Source organism: Manis pentadactyla, chromosome 11 (genome assembly GCF_030020395.1).
Source record: "Manis pentadactyla isolate mManPen7 chromosome 11, mManPen7.hap1, whole genome shotgun sequence".
Taxonomy (NCBI): domain Eukaryota; kingdom Metazoa; phylum Chordata; class Mammalia; order Pholidota; family Manidae; genus Manis; species Manis pentadactyla.
This window is the reverse complement of record NC_080029.1, coordinates 10,266,236-10,286,204: the sequence shown is the minus strand read 5'-3', so window position 1 is coordinate 10,286,204 and position 19,969 is coordinate 10,266,236. Positions and strand designations below refer to the sequence as shown.

Below are 19,969 nucleotides of genomic sequence, written 5' to 3'. Positions count from 1 at the left end.
ATGAAAAGAAAGAAAACCTAAATAAATGGAGAGAGATACCATGTTTATGAATTGGAAAACAATATTGTTATGTCAATTCTTTTAAAATTGATCCAAAGACATAATGCAATCCTGATAAAAAAATTTAACAATCTTTTTGTAGAAATGTATAAGCTGATTCTAAAATATATATCAAAATGCACAGAACTGAATACAGCCAAAACTGTTCTGAAAAAGGAAAAGAAATATAGAGAACTCAAATTACCTAATTTTAACACTTACTGTAAAGATCCAATAATCAGCACCATTTGACCTACACTGACATGTATGGTCAGTTGAATTTCAACAAAGGCTCCAGGATAAATCAATGGTGATGGGATAGTATTTTTAAAAACTGATGCTGTAACAATTTGATATATGTATTTTTAAAAATAACCAAAACTGAATGTCAGTTCTTATCTCACTGTATACAAAATTATCTCAATATATGTGATAAACCTAAGCCTAAAGGCTGAAACAATAACATTTCTGAAGAAAATACAGAAGTCTGTGATTTTGGAATAGACAAAGATTTCTCCAAACCATAAAAGAAAACATTAACATATTGGACTTCATCAAAACTTAAAACTTCTGTGCTTTGAAACAGAGCATTAAAAAATGCAGGACACAGATTGGGAGAAAACATTTGTATTACAATTAAGCAAATTAAGCAACCATTTAAAAATGGAAAAATATTTGAACATACAGCTCACAAAAGATACACAAATAAGTACATGAAAAGATGCTTAACATCAGTCATCATTAGAGAAAGATAAATTAAAAGCAACAAGGAAAAAAAAGGAGAAAGCACTTCATAGCTACTCCAATATCTAAAATTAAAACTAAGGCTCACAATATCAAGTGTGTGTGAGGATGTGGAGCAATTCTCCAGAATTCTTGTACATTGTTGGGGGAGATGCAAAACGGTGCAACCACTTTGGACAACAACTTGGCAGTTTCTTATGAAGTTAAGTATCACTATACGTGGTCCAGCAATTCCACTCCTAGAGTTTCACTGAAGAGAGATTAAAACATATGTGCACATAGATTTGTACATGATTGTACATAGCAGCTTTATTTGTAATAGTCAAAAGCTGGAAAAAAATCCAAATGTTATCAACAGAAGAATGGATGAACAAAGTTTGGCATATCCATGCCACAGAACACCAGTCAGCAATAAAAATGAATGAAGTATTGATATACACCACAACATGGATGAACTCAGTGTAATCATGCTGAATGAAAGCCAGAAAGAAAAAAAGAGTACATTCTGTATGATTTAATTTATATAAGATTCTAGAAATGCAAACTGATTTGTTGTGACAGGAGGCAGATCAGTGGTTGCCTAGAGAGTGGAGGGTGGGGTCACAACAGGGCAGAAGAAGTATTTGGTAGTGACTGGTGTGTTCACTCTTGATTGTGGTGATGACTTCATGGGTGTATACACATGCCATATGTCAAAACCTTAAATGTACGTAGCTTATTAGATATAAATTTTACCTCAATAAAACTGATTTAGAAGGAAAAAATGTCAGCTATCATTAACCTTTCTTCTCTTTGGTTAACATCTTTGTTAGTATATTCAATATGTCTGATGATACTCGCGTTCCTTTCAGATGATTCATTCCGGACTCGTAATGCCAGTAGTGCTTCGACTTCATTTTCTCCCAACTCTCCCTTACCGAGCACCTCCCGTGGGACAGGCACCTCAGCTGATCCAAAGAACAGTGGCAGTAAAGATTCACAACCACGGAAGGCTACCTTGTAAGTAATCCAGAGCTGTGATGCTGTGTATCTACTCGTTCTCAGTGTGCTTTCCTTCTGACTTAAATGCTTTCCAAAGAGTAGGAAGTGTCTGTAAGGAGGAAATGTTATAAATTAAAAGGGATTATTATCACATGTGCCTCTGTTTTGTTAGATGCTTTATGTAAGGTTATTTATGGCAGACATTATAACCTTAGGGAATCAACCAGAAACTTGAAATGGCTCCCAATAATATATGAGATAAATTAATTTTTCTGTGAAATGTTTGCATTCAGGGAATTAATCTTGGAAAAGACATGGGGTATAATTGTATCCTTTAAACAGCTAGCTTATGTGCACAGTATTTAATTGCCCAAGGTTCAGAAAGATGGTACAATGATGGCATGTAAGAAATATGCCACTGCGGCATGTAATCGAGAGCTGTGGGTCCAATCAACTGGAGGTTTCTACAGACTGTATTTGTGCCTTAAAGTTGTGTTTATGAAGGGCCTCTACTCTCCTCTTCCTGTGGTTTCTTTTTATGTGCTACTTATATCTTGTTTGAATTGTTGAAGCCTTTCTTAGTGTAAACATTTGATGAAAGTGTAGTACCATAAACATCACCAAGATGAGAGATCAGATCAAGGCAGAAGTGATTTAGTCAGGATGCCCAAACTGCTGTTACAGGTTTATGCTTTCATACAGGATGCCTGAACCTTCTGATTAGAACAGAATTTAAATAGGATTTAAATTTTATTTTAAACATATTTCACTTAATTCATGAATATTTTCTAATAACATTGCTCAAATGCACCATTTTGCAGAAACTGTGTAGGAGTCCCTTTAGGAACCAAACTGTATTGTAATTTATTCTAAATTGAATTGGCTGTTGACATATACAAATATAGATGTATTCAAAATGCATTAAAAAATTAGAAACAAATTTATTGAATGGAGTTCAAGGAAAGAATAGGACTATACAACAGAAAAAGTAATAGTAAATAGAAAAGGCAATATTGATCTTACAAATTACCAGCATTAACAAAAAGGGTACTTTTATTCACAGAGATGACTCTTTGCCCATACAATTACTGCTGTAATGATTATACTATGTAAGTTCCTCTTAAAAGTTATGAGAATAGAAGCAGGACAAGTTAATGGTCTATAGAGAACACAGAGCTGGGGCCTTGTGCTCTGGTTCTAGTAGCATCTAAGTAGCTGCCCACCGTTCAGCTTAGCAACTGGACCTCACAGCGCCCGTCTGTAAATGGCAGGCTTGACTCATGGTTCATCCCCCAGGGAACCTTCCAGTTCTGGCATCTTGAGATCCGCCCTCCCTATCACCCTAGACAGTCTTCCTCTTAAAAGATAGCCCCAGAATTCTTCTACTGAAGAACATATTTAATAACATCAGAATGGAATTCATTCTCTTGTCAACGTATTTTTCTAAAAGTCATAGACATTTTTTAATATAAAGACCATTGAAGCCTAATATTTATGCCAACACTCCTAATTTTCAGATTACTATCTTCATCTGTTCTTTCATTGTGAGCATATTTTTCCTTTTTTATAGAATGAATTTCTTCTTGTTCAATATATATAATATACATAATTAATCAGTTATCTGTATATGATAGATGTTTTTAAAAAATGAATCTAGAAACAAGCACTTTGCTAACAGATTACATTGTTTCTTCTATTCTGAATATTCTGAAGGAGGAATATAGGTATCACAGCTGATTGTGTGATTGGATGTTTAAGCCATAACTGTATTTCCATATAATGTGGTTCTGATCGGGACTTTTTCATGGACGCACACTGCTCTTAGCTGGAGTAGGTGATGGAGATCTACATTGCTCTTTGTTCTGTGAAGTGTTACCCACAATTCAGTCACCCCATATCCAAATGGAAATACCTGTTTGTTACTCAGAATAAGCCTGTGAAATGATTTCAGAAAGTATTGAGTATCTCAGTTTTGCTTTTCCAAAAAAAAATTCTATGCAGTTTTCTCTAACTTTCCAGCATCATAGGGATGATACATGGAATATTTGGGAATACCAGTGTCTTAAAGGAAGTACAGGAATGCATCATATCTCATGTCTTTTAAGGCCAGTGTTATAGGCCTTATGATATATTAGACCTGTGTTAATTTCCATTATGACTATACAAAAAAAGTAGGAAAAGTTCTATGAATTGAATGGAATGCTATTTTAGCTGCACATAGGATTTGGTAATTAAAGGTAATTCCAAGTAAGCTTAATACATAATTCATTTTTTCACTTACTCAGAATTCTTGTATATTAGGTTTATTCAAAGTAGATTATATTTAATTACTTTATAAGTATTATATGGATAAAAATTTTTATGCTTTATTTTTTCTCTCCTTCCTTCTTCCTTCTTTTATTCTCTCCTTCCTTCCTTTCTTCTCTCTTACCCTCCCTCCTTCTTTCTTTCTTGACAAAGAAAATCAAGAAAATCCAATCTTTAAATCATCTGCTTGTTGAAAGAGACAAAACAAAGACAACTGGAGATAATGTGATTGATGGACAAAAGCTAAAGCAATGGCTGGGGCTTTTTTTTTTTTTTTTTAATGAATGAAAAAGACAGACATATTGGCAGCTGATGTTAAACTTTCCGTATTTGAAATTAGATTCCCTAGGAGGTAGAATATGTATTCCTTGAATAATAATGTGGTACAGGATCCCAATGTCACAGTGAAGTATTAATGAAAACCACCTTTAGGTATGTGCTTTACCCAGCTGCTGCTCAGAGACCCGTCTGCATTTATTTGTGCAGGAAGCCTCTGTTTAATGGAAGCCATCTATTTAATTTCCTAGAGTTCTAACACTTAAAAATTATACGAAAGTCCAAATCAATTGAAATGGCTTTAGCTGGATAATCACTTGGAGGGAACCTTGGGAGAAAGAAAGACATTGCATTTTGTCACCAATCTCCAAGCCCAATTGAAAAGTCACACTGAGAAGGGTACAAACAGGTGTCCACAATTTTATTAGTCTTACGATTGTGGTAACAATATGTTGTGCCTGGATATTCTGAAATTTAAATTTGACAATGAAAATACGACAGTTTCTGATAACTTTTATCTACAACCTTAAAAATAACAGATGGATGATTTCCTTTATTTCACAGAAGAGTTTATTTTATAAATACTTTGTTTACATTTTACATTGTATTTGTCCTTACTTACTTTAAAATGATGAATTCAGTTTAAATTAGCTGTTACTCCAAGCTATCATGCTTAAGCTATGTCAACAGCATTTATTTGTACTTATGCTAATATTTCCATCAAAATCTGCCTGTGGAACATATACAGTTCTTAATTTTAAAATGTCAGTTCTTGAGATATACCGTATGAAGCTATTGTCAGCTTCTCTATTTCAAAATGCAATCAGCATATAAGTATATTAATAATAGAAAATATTTGTTTTTTAAAATTTATTGATGTATGATAAAGATGATCTAATTTGTGAATGCATATGAGTGTGTGGTTACTTTTTATAATGTGAAATAATGAATAATGAATTTACTCAAAATAAAACATAGGTTAATGAGATACCTGTGTTTGTGAAAAAAGTTTTACATATTTTCCTGCAGTTTTTATTCTTTAATTAAAGAGTAAGTTCTTAAGTAATTAGTAAAGAGCTTCTCAGTAAATATAAATTACTCAGGGGACAGCTACTCAGTGTGAGACTTTTCCATGTCACTTGTTTCCCCTTTTCCTTCTGTAAGGCCTCTTTTTGATTATTTTTAGTGATTCTTAGTATCTTTCATTTAAGGACAATCAGGCAAGTGGAATTTTTCAACTACTTGTTTTGTGAGTAGTTAAAAACTGCATAGGTATGAGAAACTTGACAACACTGGCTAAAGGAATTTCGTACATTCTTTGTGAATCTGCTTTAACTATTTTCATGTCGTCTTCTGCTAACATCACTAACCTGGAATTGAATACATTATGGTGTAGAGAGACCGTTTGTGGTATTAATGGGACCATCAAAGTGGCATCAGTTTTTCCAGCACTTTGATTCATAGTCAGCATGACTCTGGTGCTTGAAATAAAATGGAGAGTTTAATTTTATTTGTTCAATAATAAATTTAGCAGAGCTAGGAGCTTTTACTTCCTATCATGCATGCAGGAGAAGAAGAAAGTGATTTGACAAAGTAACATCACCACTGCTTATGAGATTCAGAATATACAGAAGTCAGCTGCAGTCTTACTCCTACTCACTAATTATCAGTTAAGACAGTTAACCAAAATTACTTCGGAAGTTTTCTTTTTTTTCACATAACACAATTCTAAAATTGTTGACATATTTATTAAAATTATTTTTCCAAGGATGGATATATAAAAACAGTAAAAAACAAATTGGTGGCAGTTATGAATATCCACACATATCTCAGTTTACACCAGAAACAAGATTGATACACTTGTGTAAAAGTTCTCAGTTTAACAACATATCACATTAGACCTTTAAGCTAGTTATATGACAAAGAAATATCTCCCTCCATGTGTAGCTGTAGGGATATAGGGACATCTCTGTCTATTGTTAATTATGGAAACTTGTGTTTTTAAAGACAGCTCTAGAATCTCACAAGATAGCTTTATAAGCAAAAAAAAACCAGACTTGTAGAACTCAATTTTACTGGTAGAGCTGGAGATAGGACTAAAAAAGAGAGAAGCATATACTGGTTTTCTTCTATCATGTCATACACATTTAAAACTCATTTCCATCATCTGACTTCCCGAGCTCAGACCTCTTCCTCTGGGAGGACGTGTCCACTTTGCAGTGAGTTAGTGGGCACGTGTGAGCTCTTCGAACTGAAGTTGAATGCGACCTTTGGGTCAAGTAGGAATTTTATAGCAAAGATAAACGAATTGACCAACTCAGTCATCAGTTGTTATGGTGTGTGTGAGAGTGTGTGTCTGTGCAGTCATAAAAGTTTTTAAATATACATGTATATTTTTTTATGGAGGAAGGCTTAAGTGCCTGGGGCCCATGAACGTCATAGTGTGACCCTGTCTCTGGTGCCCCGTTTCCCCTCTTTGTAAAGTGAAGGTATTGAACTTGACCTATGGCTCAGTTAATGCCCCCACCCAGTGGTTTGTTGCACCACCAAGAAATAGTCAGCAAGAAATGATTCCTTAACAGATTGAAATAAAATGCATATTTTGCACCAGAGGGAAGTGAAGGGAGTGAAGCGCATGACTCGTGGTGGATGTGTCCTCTCCAAAGACCTCATCTTTAAGTAGTATGCGGATCTACCATGTTTTCAAGTCTAGATACGTGAGTAACAGAGAAAGGTCAAGATATTCTACCAAACTAGTCTTTAGTCAGTAATAAAGGCTCTTAGAAAGAGGCTTAGCATACCAGGCAGATCGTACAAACACAAATTTGAATTTAATATTGAGGATTGTCTAATGGCTCAAACTAGCGGAGGACCAAGGGGACACTCTTTTGTCACCCGGTGTCAGTAGACTGATTTTGTGGGTTCAAATACCTCAGATTCAGCATCTGCTGTAGCACTAAGTACTTAGGCATGTCCTTAATCATAAAAGAGTTGGATTCACCACCCTGCCCAGAAACAGAAGCATTCGAGAGGTTTCTTCATAGATCAGGAAGTGAAATGGCCGGTCTACTTTGATGATGGGAGGCATGGAATAAGCAATAATTTCTGACAGGGTTCCCACCACTGCCTCAGTTCCTTTTTCATTGACTTCAATTGCTGCTCTTTGTAAAACCTGGGAAAAGAAATAATGTAGAAGATCATTTGTGTGGCAGTGGAGAGGAGGGGATTGATTGAGCTCCTTGCCATTTCCTGCTGTGGTCCTATCCATGGGGCCATGCTTCTGAGATTTAAATTGTAAATCACACAGGACTCCTCTGCTTACTGGAATGGTGTGAGGTTGCACCAGGGACCGCCTGAGAAGCTCAAAACCACACCAGGAGACCCCAGGAACCCAAATGTGAAATATATTCTGGGTGCAGACCTGGGACTCTGGCTGGCTAATTTATGCACACAAGTGCCAAATCAGTAAATATTTACTGAGCAAGTACTTCATGCTACTGATTCTTGAGCCATACCGATGCTCCTCTCAGAAGGTTTTCAAGCTACCTGGAACCCTAAATCTTTGACCTTCCTTCTGGCAGCAAGATAGAGGCATGGTTCTTCATGTGTAGCAGCTTCCCGGCACCTGGTACTGCTCTGAGGCAAGCCCTGGGGTCCCTGAAATCTTCCGTAACTCTGGCTGCTTGTCATATTTGAGAGCCCCTTTTGTGCAGGAGCCTCATCTGATGTGGGTGATGTACCTATCTGTTTACCACGGGAGGAGATAATGAAAACAACAGTGTAGTAACACCTGGAAATTCACTAATTTCCTGGAGTGAAAATTTATTTCTCAGAGTAAGCAGGGGGAGGATATTTAATGGTTTACAATTTAAATTATAAAACAGCAGCACATTTTTTCATTTTTTAAATGTGTTCACAGTAGAAATTCTTTGGGGTACTGCTCTGTAGGATTGCCGTGCCTGTCTTTCCCTCCCTGAGATGGTACAGCCTGATTACAGGCCAAGGTCATACTACTGGGTTCTACTTAAGTGGATGCCATTTATAATCTCTCTTGAAATTGGAATCGTATGGGGAAATATTAACCAAACTCCTCAGTTAAGAAAGAATGTAATAAGATTCAGCTGCCACTGGAAATGCTGGAGCATTTTCTTGGCTGCAGTAGTGAACACAGACCGGGAATGCCAGCTGGCCCCCTGCTCTGCACAGACTGCCCTCAACGACAGATGGTGGCTTCCTTTCAAAGCCAGTCACGCTTCCATTGAGAAAATGGAGTAGCTGACGGATTCCACGTGGGAGGTGGTGAGGCTTTCTCTTAGTAACTTTAAGAACTAAGGCCAAAGAGTATAAATTAGGGAGGAGGTGTGTGTGTGTGTGTGAAACAATTTTAGTCATTTGTGGATTGGCTCCTTTTCAAAGAAATGGTGACTTCTCTGTCAGTGGAGGCATTTACAAAAAGAAAGAAACTAGAGGGCAATTTTGTAAGGATCTAACAGAGGGTCTTTCCACAAAGGGTGAGAAGTGGGGCCAGGTGACCTCTGGGGGTTTCTTTCATCTTGAAAGTGATGTGATTTCATGAAATTTTAAATGAATCTGTGAACCAGTTCCATTTTAGAGGTAGATGTCTCCTCGAGGGTTGAGAGAGAGAAAGTATTTGTTGGTTTTGGTCATGTCTCATACTTGGAGTTTGGCTCTAATCAAAGCTCTTGACCTGACTCACCTTGGAGACTCTCAGATTTCTTGTGGCCTCTGAAAGTTTGCTTAGGTCAGCCCAGGGTGAGAAGATTTTTCTGATTCCCATCTGTTTAAGCAGTTCATGCATCTCATACTTCTGCTCCAGCTTGAACTTCGGGAAGAAAACTTCCATCCTTCTGTGGTACAAGTACATATAATGGTGAAATGTAGACACAGACTCTGACCACCAGAAAGGCCACACTTTCTTTTTTTCTTCCTCCATGATTATTTCCACTAACGAGTATCCCTCAGTTGACAGTATGTATAGCTCATTCCATTCTTTTGTCATGCTCTGGTGCAGAGAAAATAGTTCTGGCTTAGCAAATATACATTACTCCAGCTTCAGCGAATGGGTTTCATTTCCCAGACAACGACTCACTTTCTCTTTAGCAGAGAACACCATACTTTGTATTCATTTCCCTGTGTTTTAAAAGCAACTCAGAGGAACCAAAGAGCCACTTCCAGTAATCCTGCAGACTCCAGGATGGTGGCTGCATTCAATCTAGGTGGTACAGACCCCTAGGTTTCAGACGAACCTTAGGAGTTGGGGGATGGACAGTGGGAGGCGAATGAAGGAAACTGTCAGCCCCTATCTCTTGTTAGCCAAAGAAACTCTGATATTATCTGCTTTATACTGGAGTTCTCCTTTGAAAACGCTGTGTTTGGAAAGATGAGTTCTGTGGCTCAAAAATAAAAAGCATGGAACTACTAACTGATACCAAATTAAAGAAGTCTGTCTCAATTTTTTAGTCTGTGAAGTATAGCCAAAAAATACCAACACCAATTTCCTAGGGTTGTTCAGAGAATTAAATAGTACTTGTTAAGTACCCAGAGCAATGGCTGGTGTAGATAGGGGCTCGCACAACATTCGCCTCCTTTTGCTCACATTATCCCTTGCTCTCTCTCAAGTGCACAGAGTTGGGCCAGGCCGTCAGACTGGAATGTACCTGAGGATATGACATGTCTTAATGATTGCTTAATAAATTTGTTCAGCTAAACATTTGTTGAGAGCTTTTTATGTTTGAGGTCCTTCTGTAGGCACTAAGAATTGGAAGAAAAAGACAAGTGAAGCTAAAACTAACAGTGGGGACCATCAGCTGGACTCGTCTCTGCCAAGTTCTAGGTTGACTGGGTCCAGAACGCACAGCGGTGGGGGCCTCCCTGCTGCTGTCTTTCTCGGACCCCAGTAGGTGGATTAACTGACTGAACAAACATCTGGTGCCTTTGACTCTCCTCTCCGCCCCTGGCCTCTCCCCACGTCGTGTCGTCCAGCCCCGTGGCTGTCCACACCATCGGTGTACCACGACTCCCACATTCCCATCTCCAGCCTGGACCCCGCCCTCAGCTCCAGACCCATCTGCCTCTCGCCAGCTCCACGTGGGCATCTGGTAGACATTTCTAATATTCAGGTGTTGCATACTGAACTTTGGAGCTCATGCCCAGGCCTGTTCCTCCCCCGGTACCCCCATCTGTGTAAATGGCAAATCTGTCCTTCTAGTCACTAAGGCCAAACATTTTGCACACACTGTTGATTCCCCCACCCCAGCTCCTCACTCACATCCCCTGCATTACAAACCCTGTGACCTCTAGCTTCCTAATCCATCTAGGATCCAACTGCTCCTCCTCAACTCCACTGCAGCCCCAGCCCGAGGGCAGCACTCGATCTGGATGGTTACAAGAACCTGCCTGGTCTCACTGCCTGTTCTGCACCCCCCTAGTGTCCTTCCTCAGCACACGGGCTTGTGTGGCCCTTTAAAACGCACCTCAGATGATGTTGCCCCTCTGTTTGGACCTCTCCAGTGACTTCCCATCACCCTCAGGAAAATCCCAAGTCTTGTCCGGTGCCTGTAACGCATGGTACTGCTGGACTGGGCCCCTAGTTCTTCTCTGACCTCATCTCCAACCACTGTGGCCTCTCTGCCATCTTACTGGTCCCCAAACCCATGGAGCACACTCCCATCCCGAGACTTCCACGCTCGTGCCTATCTCCCTTGTCTCCCCTGGGGTAGCCACACGGCCATACTTACTGCTCCAGGGTTTGCTTGCTGCCCCTGCCTTCTGAGGTCTCCCCTGGTGCCCAGCTGTGCCAACCCTTCCTCACACTGTTAGCTTATTGTTTGTCTCCCTCCAGAGTGTGAGCTCCTTGAGGGCCACATCCTACATGGGTCACAGCGCCTAACCCTGAGGGGGACTTTCGCAAGTGCTGGCTCAGTGAGCGGGTGAGCCAGGCACTGTGAGGATGCAGGATGGGGTAGAAACCAGGACAAATGAAGCCCCTGCCCTCGGGGGGCCCACAGCTCACTGGGGGGATGGTAATGCACCATAAAATTGTGGGGGCGTGAGTAAGGCTGGGAAGGCTGAGCTCACGTGGGGTGAGGGGAGAGCGGTACCTGGTTGTCATGCTTCTGAGCCATGTGTCCACGAGGTCTGTGGTCAGGTAGTCCTCAAGGGCGAGGTGGTCACCCATTTTCTCCATGAGGACCACCAGCATGGTGGCGTTCCCTCTGTACGGCAGTTTGAGGATATGGCAGTGAAAATTCTTATCAAAGGTGGAGGCAAACTTGCCCGCCCTGTACATCATGGGCACCTTCACCGCCTTGTACCTGTCCAGGTGGAATGTGTCCTCCTCGGTGAAGACAGGGTCAAAAGGGGTCAGCCATTTCCCTGTGCAGGCAAAGAAGAACTCACTGGGGAGGCCGCCCTCCTTGAGAATCATTCTTTCTATAGTAACAGAGGGTCCCCTTCCCGCCCCCACTTTGGAAGGGGTTTGTTTTGACCACAGCTCAAGCAGGCAAAATAAATTCCCCAAAGATGAGCTTTCGAGGGCCTCTTTCCCCAGCCATCAAAACATGGGTCTCCCTGCAGGCCCTGTTGGACTCACGCACAAAAGAAAGGAAGTGGCTCCTAACCATCCCTCATTCCCTCATTCTGGACCTGAACAAAATTCATTCTCGTTCCAGCCAGCGTGCTGCCGACCCACATCCTTCCACACTCGCTCCCTTTCCCTGAGCCTGGAGAAGACTGGCTTCCCTGCTCCTGCCTGCAGGCGCAGCCCCACCACACTCTGCCTAGTGCGTACGTGGGCAAGCAGAGCCCACCTTGGCCCCAGTGGGGACGTTCCCGCCCACCCGCTGCGTAGGGTGGGTCTGAGGGCAGGGGACCCCTGCTGGCATACGGCCACAGACTCCAGAGGAGGCCACCCGTGTGTGGGCGCACGACTCTGCACACGGTCTGTCCTGGGCACGTGGCCCAGCTGACTGGAGGTACCTCCTCCTTCCAGACTTTGCAAGTCCCCCAGCACAGGCTTTCTGCTACAGCAGCGGCCACACAAGTCCAGTCCCCACAGGAGAGGCACGATAGAAAGACCCTGGGATCATCATGTCAAGAACCCCCTGTTTGAGTTTGGCGTCTGCCGTTTATCGAGTGGCCGTGGGCAAGCTAATCTCTCTTAGCCTCACTTCCATCTTTGTATTACGTGGGAGTGTCCCCATTTTCTATATTAAGAAGCTGAGGACAAGCGACTTTGTCATTTGTCCCAGGTCACAAAAGTAGAGAGTGGAGGAGCAAAGATGTAACCCTCAAACTCTCAGATGATATGCCTTCTTTTTATAATGACCCAGAAGATGCCCTGTGTCGGAATGTCAGAGGAGAGCTGTGCGCAAGGGCTTGGAATGGACGGCAAGCACGTGGGTCGCCAGGGCAAGGCATCACGGGACAGCTTGTCCAGCACTGTGCCTGCCCCACTGTACGCGGTCAGTGCGGGTTTCAGTCTGTGAAACCTGAAAACGTGTTTGCAGAAAGTCGTTGGGCATTCGCTGTACGCTGGCCAAAAGCAGGAAAGAGATGGGTGTGGGGACCCAAGGTTTGGGAGAGCAGAACACGGTGTCCAAGTACCTTTGAGCAAGATGTAATCCACAAGAATTAATTTGGTGCCAGGATTAATCTCATCAAAGAGTTTGGGAATTTTCCCCTGAGTTTCTTTTTTAATATACTCATTCATGAGCCTTTTGGCCTGTGAGGCATTGTGAAAATTCATAGACACACATTCTGTATCAAAATAGCTCTTGGATAAATTGAGGAAGGTCTCTTTGACATCAAAATCCTCCTGGACGAAGGTGAAACTCCTCTGGGTGAGGCCCAGCTCCCGGTTGCGGGAGAGACTGTCTCTGAGCTGCCTGAAGAGGGCCTGCCGGGGCACAGGCCTGCTCTGGTTCCGGGCCGGCGGGGAGAGCCCGGGCCTCAGCTGGGCCTCCGTCTGCCCTGTGGCCCCCAGCATCAAGGCCGCCATGGCCACGGACAGGCCGAGCGGGGAGAAGACCACGTTGCCGTCGTGTCTCGTGGAGATCTTGCGAAGCAGGCTGAACCCGAAGTTGGCGGTCTCCTCAGAGAGCTGCTGCCCGCTGGCCGTCAGCCAGGGCTCCTCAGCCTCCTCAGCCTCCTCAGCCTCCTCTTCCCCGTCCTCCTCATCCCCGTTCCGCTCGGCCCTGTTCTCCTTGTCCCTGGCCGCCTCATCCCCATCCTCCTCTCCAGTCCCATTCTGGGCAGTGGGGGTCAGCTGAGCCTGGGCCTCTGGCAGCTGGGGGTCGGGGGTCAAGCCAGGCACCAGCCAGACCTCGGCCAGGAGGCAGGGCAGCAGGAGGCCCAGCACCACCTTCATCTGGTCACTGGGGAGGCCACGGAGTGCTTCCCTTCAGCAGCAGGGCGTCCTTGGGAGAACAGAGGGCAGAGATCGTTTTGAATGCCTGATACCGCGGTTCCTCCCAGGGTCATGGTGCGATCCTCCCGAGACCCCCCTTCCTTCCTGCGTGGGGCGGTCAGTGTCTTACCCCCGGGTTCAAGCAGCTGAGCCCTGCCTCACGGAGGCCCGGGGCAAGTAGGGGTTGCATTTGTTCACAGGTCCCACCCCCTGCTGTGCCCTCCGGCAGCTCCTGGTCCCCTACTTCCCCTCCCACCCCGTTTCCTCCACAAGGGGTGGAGTTTAAAGAGGAGGAGGTTGGGCCTGGCCCTGACTGGGCGTGGGTCGGAGCAGGGCCCGCCCGGGAGGTCTTCACAAATCTTGTATTGATCTGTTTCATTCATTGCCTCAATCGTGGGGCCACAGAACAGCCCACCCAGGGCTGTGGAGACCTGGTCTGGGGCATGTTTGGCTGGGGATTTAGAGGGTCTGGGTGGGGATCAGGGCAAGGGCTGGATTTGCCTGATTTTGTGATCACATTTCTCCCCTGCACCTCTCCTGCACACTCCGCCCAGCGCCGGGCCAGTTACGCAGCTCCTGCTGCACCTTCCTCATTCCCTATGCCCGGGGCTCCCCACGAGAGAAACTGATGACCAGCCAGGTGATCCTGCATGGGGGCTGGCCACGCTCCACTTGGTCCTCACAGCAGCCTGTGAGGTGCGTGCTGGCTCTCCGTGCCCCAGGTCCCATGTTCTGGTGGGGCCCGCCTTCCAGCACGGCAGTGGGTGTCCACACCCCACCCTTCTCACCGCTAGCCGTCCTTCCCCACCACCTCTCTAGGCTCCTTCGTGTCCTGGGGTACAGAGCCTGGCTCCTCAGCACCTGTTTGTTTCCCATTTGAATAAATATCAGTGGACTGGGGTGGCCACCTGGCTGTCTCTGTACACCCCCACTCCCTTCTGGGGCAACCCAGTGCAATGGCGAGGGGGAGGCTGCAGTTTTTAGCAGAAACCCTCATTCTGAACCAGACCACCTGTAGCAAAATGTGACAGGGTGACGTTTCCAGGCCTCTTCTCCCAGATGCAGGGGGCTGCACATCTAGTTGATACAAAATGACACCTGGCCCTAGGACTCGGTACATTGCTCCTTGCTTATGCTAAATGGTGCCACAGAATTCAGGGCTTTGCTCCTTCTGCAGTCTGGGGGGCACTGCCTTACTCACTGAACTACTTCTATTGTGTTTCCTGAATGTCAGGGTTTAGAGGAACCTGCCTGATTCTGTATGGCAAGGCCTTGTTCAGTGGGTCACTCCAGTATTGCAAATGCTGGGTGAGTACTTCCCACAGTGTACCAACTGTACCCCAGGTCATGACTTCATTGTATTACAGCATTTAGCACTACAGTTGACCCTTGAACAAGGCATGGGTTAGGGTGCTAACCTTGTGCACAATAAAAAATTCACATATAACTTTGGACTCCCCAGAAACTTAACTGCTAATAATCTACTGCTGACCAGAACCTTACCAGTAACAGTCACTTAGCAAATATTTTGTAGGTTATATGTATTGTATACTGTATCCTACAATAAAGTAAGATGGAGAAAAGAAAATGCTTTTTTCAAATTGTTGCAAATCTCCAAAAAATTTTCCAACTGAATTACTAGAAAAAAACCCACATAAAATGGACCCATGCAGTTCAAAGCCATTTAGTTCAAGGGTTAACTATACTTTGTAAATTGATAAATGAATCCCGTGTGCAGGATACTCCTGAATTCAGAGTGAGTTCCCTCTGTGACAGTCATCAGGAAATGATCCTGGCGCACTACATAGATGGCACTCCTTCTGACTGCTAAGTCTTACCTTGAAGCTCCTCCCTCAGACTGGACTGGCAGCCCAGGAATGCATGGGCACCTCTACATGCTGCTTACTGACAGTCCCCTGTGTCCCTTAAAATCTTTGTTCATCTACTGAACAGAACAGAATATAGGCAGGGGCACCCCCTCCCAGCACCAGGTGCCACCGAGCATGCGAAGGACGCATCATTCTCAGTAGAACTCTAGTGGTAAGAAATCAACCACTCATCTGGCACTTCTCAGACCCAAATGTACCTGGAGTAGCACCCACCTCCCCTGCCCTGGAAGGGGAAGCCTGGCTCACCTGGGCAGCAGGGTTCCTGGGAAGAAAGTCAGGGACTTGAGCGTGGCTTGCACAGTGAGTGTGCAAGCCTCAAGCCTTAAAAGCCTCCTCTGGCCACCTTCCTGCAGAGGAAGGCCCCTGTGTCTACAACATGCCTCTTACCTCACTCCTGCCCTATCCAGTCTAGTGGTGACGCTTGGTACTGCCCAGACACCCACCCCCTCACCTTGAAACCCACCCAGAGACCCCGAGACCATCTCTTCCCCTCACTGGTTAGACACTGAAAGTCTTTTAATCCGCCGGCTCTTACCAGTGAGTGGCCCCCTGGTACCTGGGAAGATCCTTCATTCAGAGCAAAGACAGAAGGTCAGTGTCTGCAGCTGAAAGCCTGCACCAAATATTTGCTATTCCAAAGTATGCTGCCCCATGGGACCTGTTACTGATTAACATCCTGGTGGAGATGGTGCATTTCTGGAAAAGCACAGATGGAGAAAGAGGCTTCCCATATTCTCCACCTGCTCCTGCAGCCCTGACTATGACCAGAATTCTACCATGAGAGCTGCTGCTGCTCAACTCGAGGTGCTGCCCTACTAAGATCTAGCTCCTTGTGGGGTGGTGTTGTTCCAGGTGCTGAGCACCTTGTGTGAAGGAAGGTGATGGTGGATCCCTCAGAGGCCTCCCCAGTCCCCAACCCAGGGCTCGGCACCGTGGTGGGGAACAGGAACAGAGATGATTAAGACCTGACTTCCAACCCTCCCAAGGAATTTTCAGTCCAGTAGAAAGACAGGTAAATCACTACTGGTGATACAAAGCCTATTTTAGGGTCAACTTAGCACTGCATGGTGTTCATGGACTCATGAGACTTGAATCTTCAAGTACCCAAAGTCAAGGCTGATGGAGACCCTTTAAGACAAAAATTCTCAGGAATATTAGACTCTCTTTTTAATAATGTATTTCATTATAATAAGTGCCCCTTATTGCCTGAAATGAAATTTCTATTTATATTGAAATCATGTTGACCAAAACTAAAAGAAAAACTCTAGTATAGAAATGATCTGACCTAACTGTACTAGAAGATGTAGTGATGCTGTCAGACCAGTCGGAGAATCCCTGTACTGCACACCTGTTGTATTGGCTGTGCAATACTACAACCAGAATTACTTCCAGCCATATGGCTTCCTGCAGTGGTGACACATGTTTGATTTAAAAAGACTAAAATATTAATCTTCCTCTGATTTACACAGTAGTTGTCTTAATAGAAAATTCAGTGGGAATCAAAACCTTGTGGGGGAATGGTGTTTTTATATGCAGTAAAACACCTGTGATGCTGTAAGGGTCTAGGCTCAGGTGACTTATGAATGGGGCTTTCACCCATGTGGACATTTGAGTCCTGTGGGACCTGGGTCACTTCTGTGGATGGCCCTGTGTGTTCCAGTAGGTCTGGCATCTCCAGCCCTCATGCAGTAAACCCCAAAAGTGTGCTCCTAAATCTCTGTGAGAAAGTGCCCCAACACATTTCCAGAATGTTCCTTTGGGGCAGTACCTGCTCTGTTGAGAAGCACAGGCTGAAGCAGTCACAGGGAAGTACAGATGGGTGAGGCCTCTCCAGCTTCTTGGTTCAGACAGCTGGAGAGCAGCGTGGCCTTCCTGTGGCTTCCTTCTGCAGCTGGGGGGCTGCGTCCTGCAGGCTGGGGTGCAGGGGCTCGGCCCAGTCTCAGGGGAAGCAGTGAGTGGGAGCAGTGAAGCATGGCCTTCACTGAGGGCCACACAGTCATTGTGTTGCCTTTGACCCTCTGGGAGGCTCTGAACACTGCTGCTGGGTTGCAGAAAAGGATCTTAATAAGGGAAGGCAGCAGATTGCTTTGGGGAGAGTGTGAGGGCCTCTGCCAGATATCCCTGGACTTGAATCTCAGGTCCTTCTCTCCACATTCCTAGATGCTGGACTTTGGGGATATGACTTCATCTCTTAGAGATGGCTTCCCCCTTTGCAAATGGCCAGAACTCAGCACCTGGCCTCTGACTGTCTCACACCAGCCTGATACCAGGAAGGGGGTGCATAAGGTTCCTAAGGCCTGAGCCCTGGCTCCCCAGGAATGCTGGCTCAAAAGCTCTCTGCCCACAGGTCAAGCGCAATGCTTACCATTGTAGCTTGAGTTCTTTCACCAGCTGTGTGACACTGAGCAAGCTCCTTAACTTCACTGTGCCTCAGTTTCCTGCTCTGTAAAAGGGGGCTGAGCTATTAGGACTGTAGCGAGACAGTGCCGGGAAGAGCTTGGTACTTGTAGGAGGTGCCAATGAATGGTTGTTGTGTAACGTAGAGCCAGAATGAACCTCAGAGGTAATGCTCACCCCAGATTTGGAAATGCTGGCCCATGCCCACTAAGGTCTTTCCTGCCCGCGTTGGAGCCAGAATAGAACCAGGCCATCTGACTTCCAGTTTGCACTTGATTCCAGCTCATCACACGCCTCTGTAGAGAAAGGTTGGGAAAGATCTGACAGGAAGGCCTCTGGTGAAGCATGAACTGGGAGGGGGCAGTACCATCCTTTCAGGAAGCCCTTCAGGCAGGAAGCACATTCCTTTCCACAGCCACCCTGAGGCGAGGTCAGGGGCCTTCTAACGGGAATCTGTCCTGGCACCTAAGGGCTACATGTCTGAGAGACACTAAGGCCAGTTATTGGCATGATCGGCCTTCTGGAAGCAGGCAGTTTGCTCTGTGTGGATCGGATCAGGAGGAAATCTTGGGCAGGTGGGTAGCGTGCAAGTAGAAAAGAGAGACTTCCAGAGTCCTTGCAACATGCGTGGGGGGCACATGTCCTGCTGTTTGCCGAGCAGCCTCTCTGCCTTCCCCTCTGGCCTTTGGAGTCTCTGCTTCTGCTCCCGACTGCCCCCCCACCCTGCTTGGCCAGCTCCTGAGAAGCCATGCTTGGGCCAGTGGCCAGCGAGGTGTGGTCAGCTTCCGGCTGACTAGGAGTGTGACTGGTTAGTACCTGCGGTCTGCCTAGCCCGGCGAGCTAAATTGCAAAGCTTTCATTGAGATGGGCTTTTTCTTTGGTGGAGTCAAAGGAACCCTCAAACAGGAGAGAAATGATATGCTTTTCCTTAGAGGATATAAAGAAACGGAGCTCAGAGAGGTCAGGTAACTTGTTGAAGAACACAGAGCTCTGGATTTGAACTCTGACTCCAAAGGCAGTGCTTTGCCTCCTAAGCTCCTAACTTCACCAGCAAAGCCTCCTACTGTGACAATAAATGGTCCTTCTACCTGGGAGGGACTCGCTGCCCAGGGTGACCTTGTGCAGGTGGCAGGACTTGAAGTGGCTCTGGAATGGAAGCAGGATCTTCAATATAGGCAAGTAGAGGGAGAAGGGTCCTTTCCCTCTTGGGATGTGGTGATCTGGGGGTGGGGGCGGTAGGGAGCCACTGAAGGTTTTGGAGCAGGGGGAGAGGCAAGTTCAAAGGTAAGCTTTATAATCTCATTCTGGAAGCTCTATTATTTATTTTCCAAGTAAAAGATACTGGGTTTTAAGTTATAAATGGAAAAAAAAAACACCCTTCTCAAGTAAGGATTAGGAGATGGCTGGAGAGGGGCAAAGGGGTGGAGGGTGGAATGGGTTATGACCTTCCTCAGAGGCTTCTGCAGCCATGGGCAGTGACCACCCCACCTCACCTCAATGCAGCCTCCAGTCTCAGCCAGGTCTCCTTCTAGGGATGTGTCACGTGAGTTTGTGGACGGTCCTCTGTGCTGTGATGCCTGCCCTGTGGCTCCTCTCGTGCTCACCATCTGTCTGCCTGCAGTGAGGTCTCCTGTGAGTTGGGATCTGTGTTAGATGCCCCAGCACATCACTGCAGCTGTGCCACCATAGGGACAAGGATGCAGATGCCCAAGGTGCCACCTCTGGGGGCTCCCAAAGCTGCCAGTCTCACATGCCATGCAGAACTGGGTCTCTGGAGTCCGATGCTGTTACCCCCAAGGTCCAGCTGTGTAGGGGGCACTGTTCCCACTCTGTGCCCCTTGTCATGTGAGCCTCAACCTCCTTCTCCACCCAGCACTCAGTTGGAGAGCTCCCCTGCATGAGCTGCATG

General features: G+C 45.3%; 2 protein-coding genes across 6 annotated transcripts in view; one reads left to right on the top strand and one right to left on the bottom strand.

Annotated features, from left to right (window-relative positions):
• PPP4R4 (protein phosphatase 4 regulatory subunit 4) overlaps positions 1-19,969 on the top strand; it is a 181,529-nt gene that overhangs the window by 106,688 nt on the left and 54,872 nt on the right. The window contains exons 24-25 of one of the 2 annotated variants that reach the window (XM_036882001.2): positions 1,635-1,782; positions 4,225-7,422. In XM_036882001.2, coding sequence (XP_036737896.2) covers positions 1,635-1,782; positions 4,225-4,249 — 173 coding nt within the window. In that variant the 3' untranslated portion in view covers positions 4,250-7,422. Of the gene's footprint in view, positions 1-1,634; positions 1,783-4,224; positions 7,423-19,969 lie in introns of those variants that run through there. The other variant, XM_057488175.1, reaches the window with a different exon arrangement.
• On the bottom strand, positions 7,328-19,689 carry SERPINA10 (serpin family A member 10). Of its 4 annotated transcripts, XM_036882010.2 has the most exons (7): positions 19,554-19,689; positions 18,238-18,356; positions 17,432-17,701; positions 12,973-13,784; positions 11,469-11,742; positions 9,065-9,215; positions 7,328-7,519 (listed from the first exon to the last, which is right to left on the bottom strand). In XM_036882010.2, exons 4-7 carry the CDS (start codon positions 13,733-13,735, stop codon positions 7,328-7,330), a joined length of 1,380 nt encoding a protein of 459 aa, XP_036737905.2. In that variant the 5' UTR covers positions 13,736-13,784; positions 17,432-17,701; positions 18,238-18,356; positions 19,554-19,689. The 4 variants fall into 4 exon arrangements, with proteins under 4 accessions (XP_036737905.2, XP_036737903.2, XP_036737904.2 ...); XM_036882008.2 differs by lacking the exons at positions 17,432-17,701; positions 18,238-18,356; positions 19,554-19,689 and adding an exon at positions 16,199-16,322; XM_036882009.2 differs by lacking the exons at positions 17,432-17,701; positions 18,238-18,356; positions 19,554-19,689 and adding an exon at positions 15,910-16,067.

Coding starts and splice junctions, on each gene's coding strand:
- SERPINA10 (XM_036882010.2), bottom strand. CDS start 13,735: ATGAAGGTGGTGCTGGGCCTCCTGCTGCCCTGCCTCCTGGCCGAGGTC. Junction 11,743..12,972: donor GGATTACATCTTGCTCAAAG/GTACTTGGACAC, acceptor TTGCCTGCACAG/GGAAATGGCTGACCCCTTTT. Junction 9,216..11,468: donor CTCAGAAGCATGACAACCAG/GTACCGCTCTCC, acceptor CTTGTACCACAG/AAGGATGGAAGTTTTCTTCC.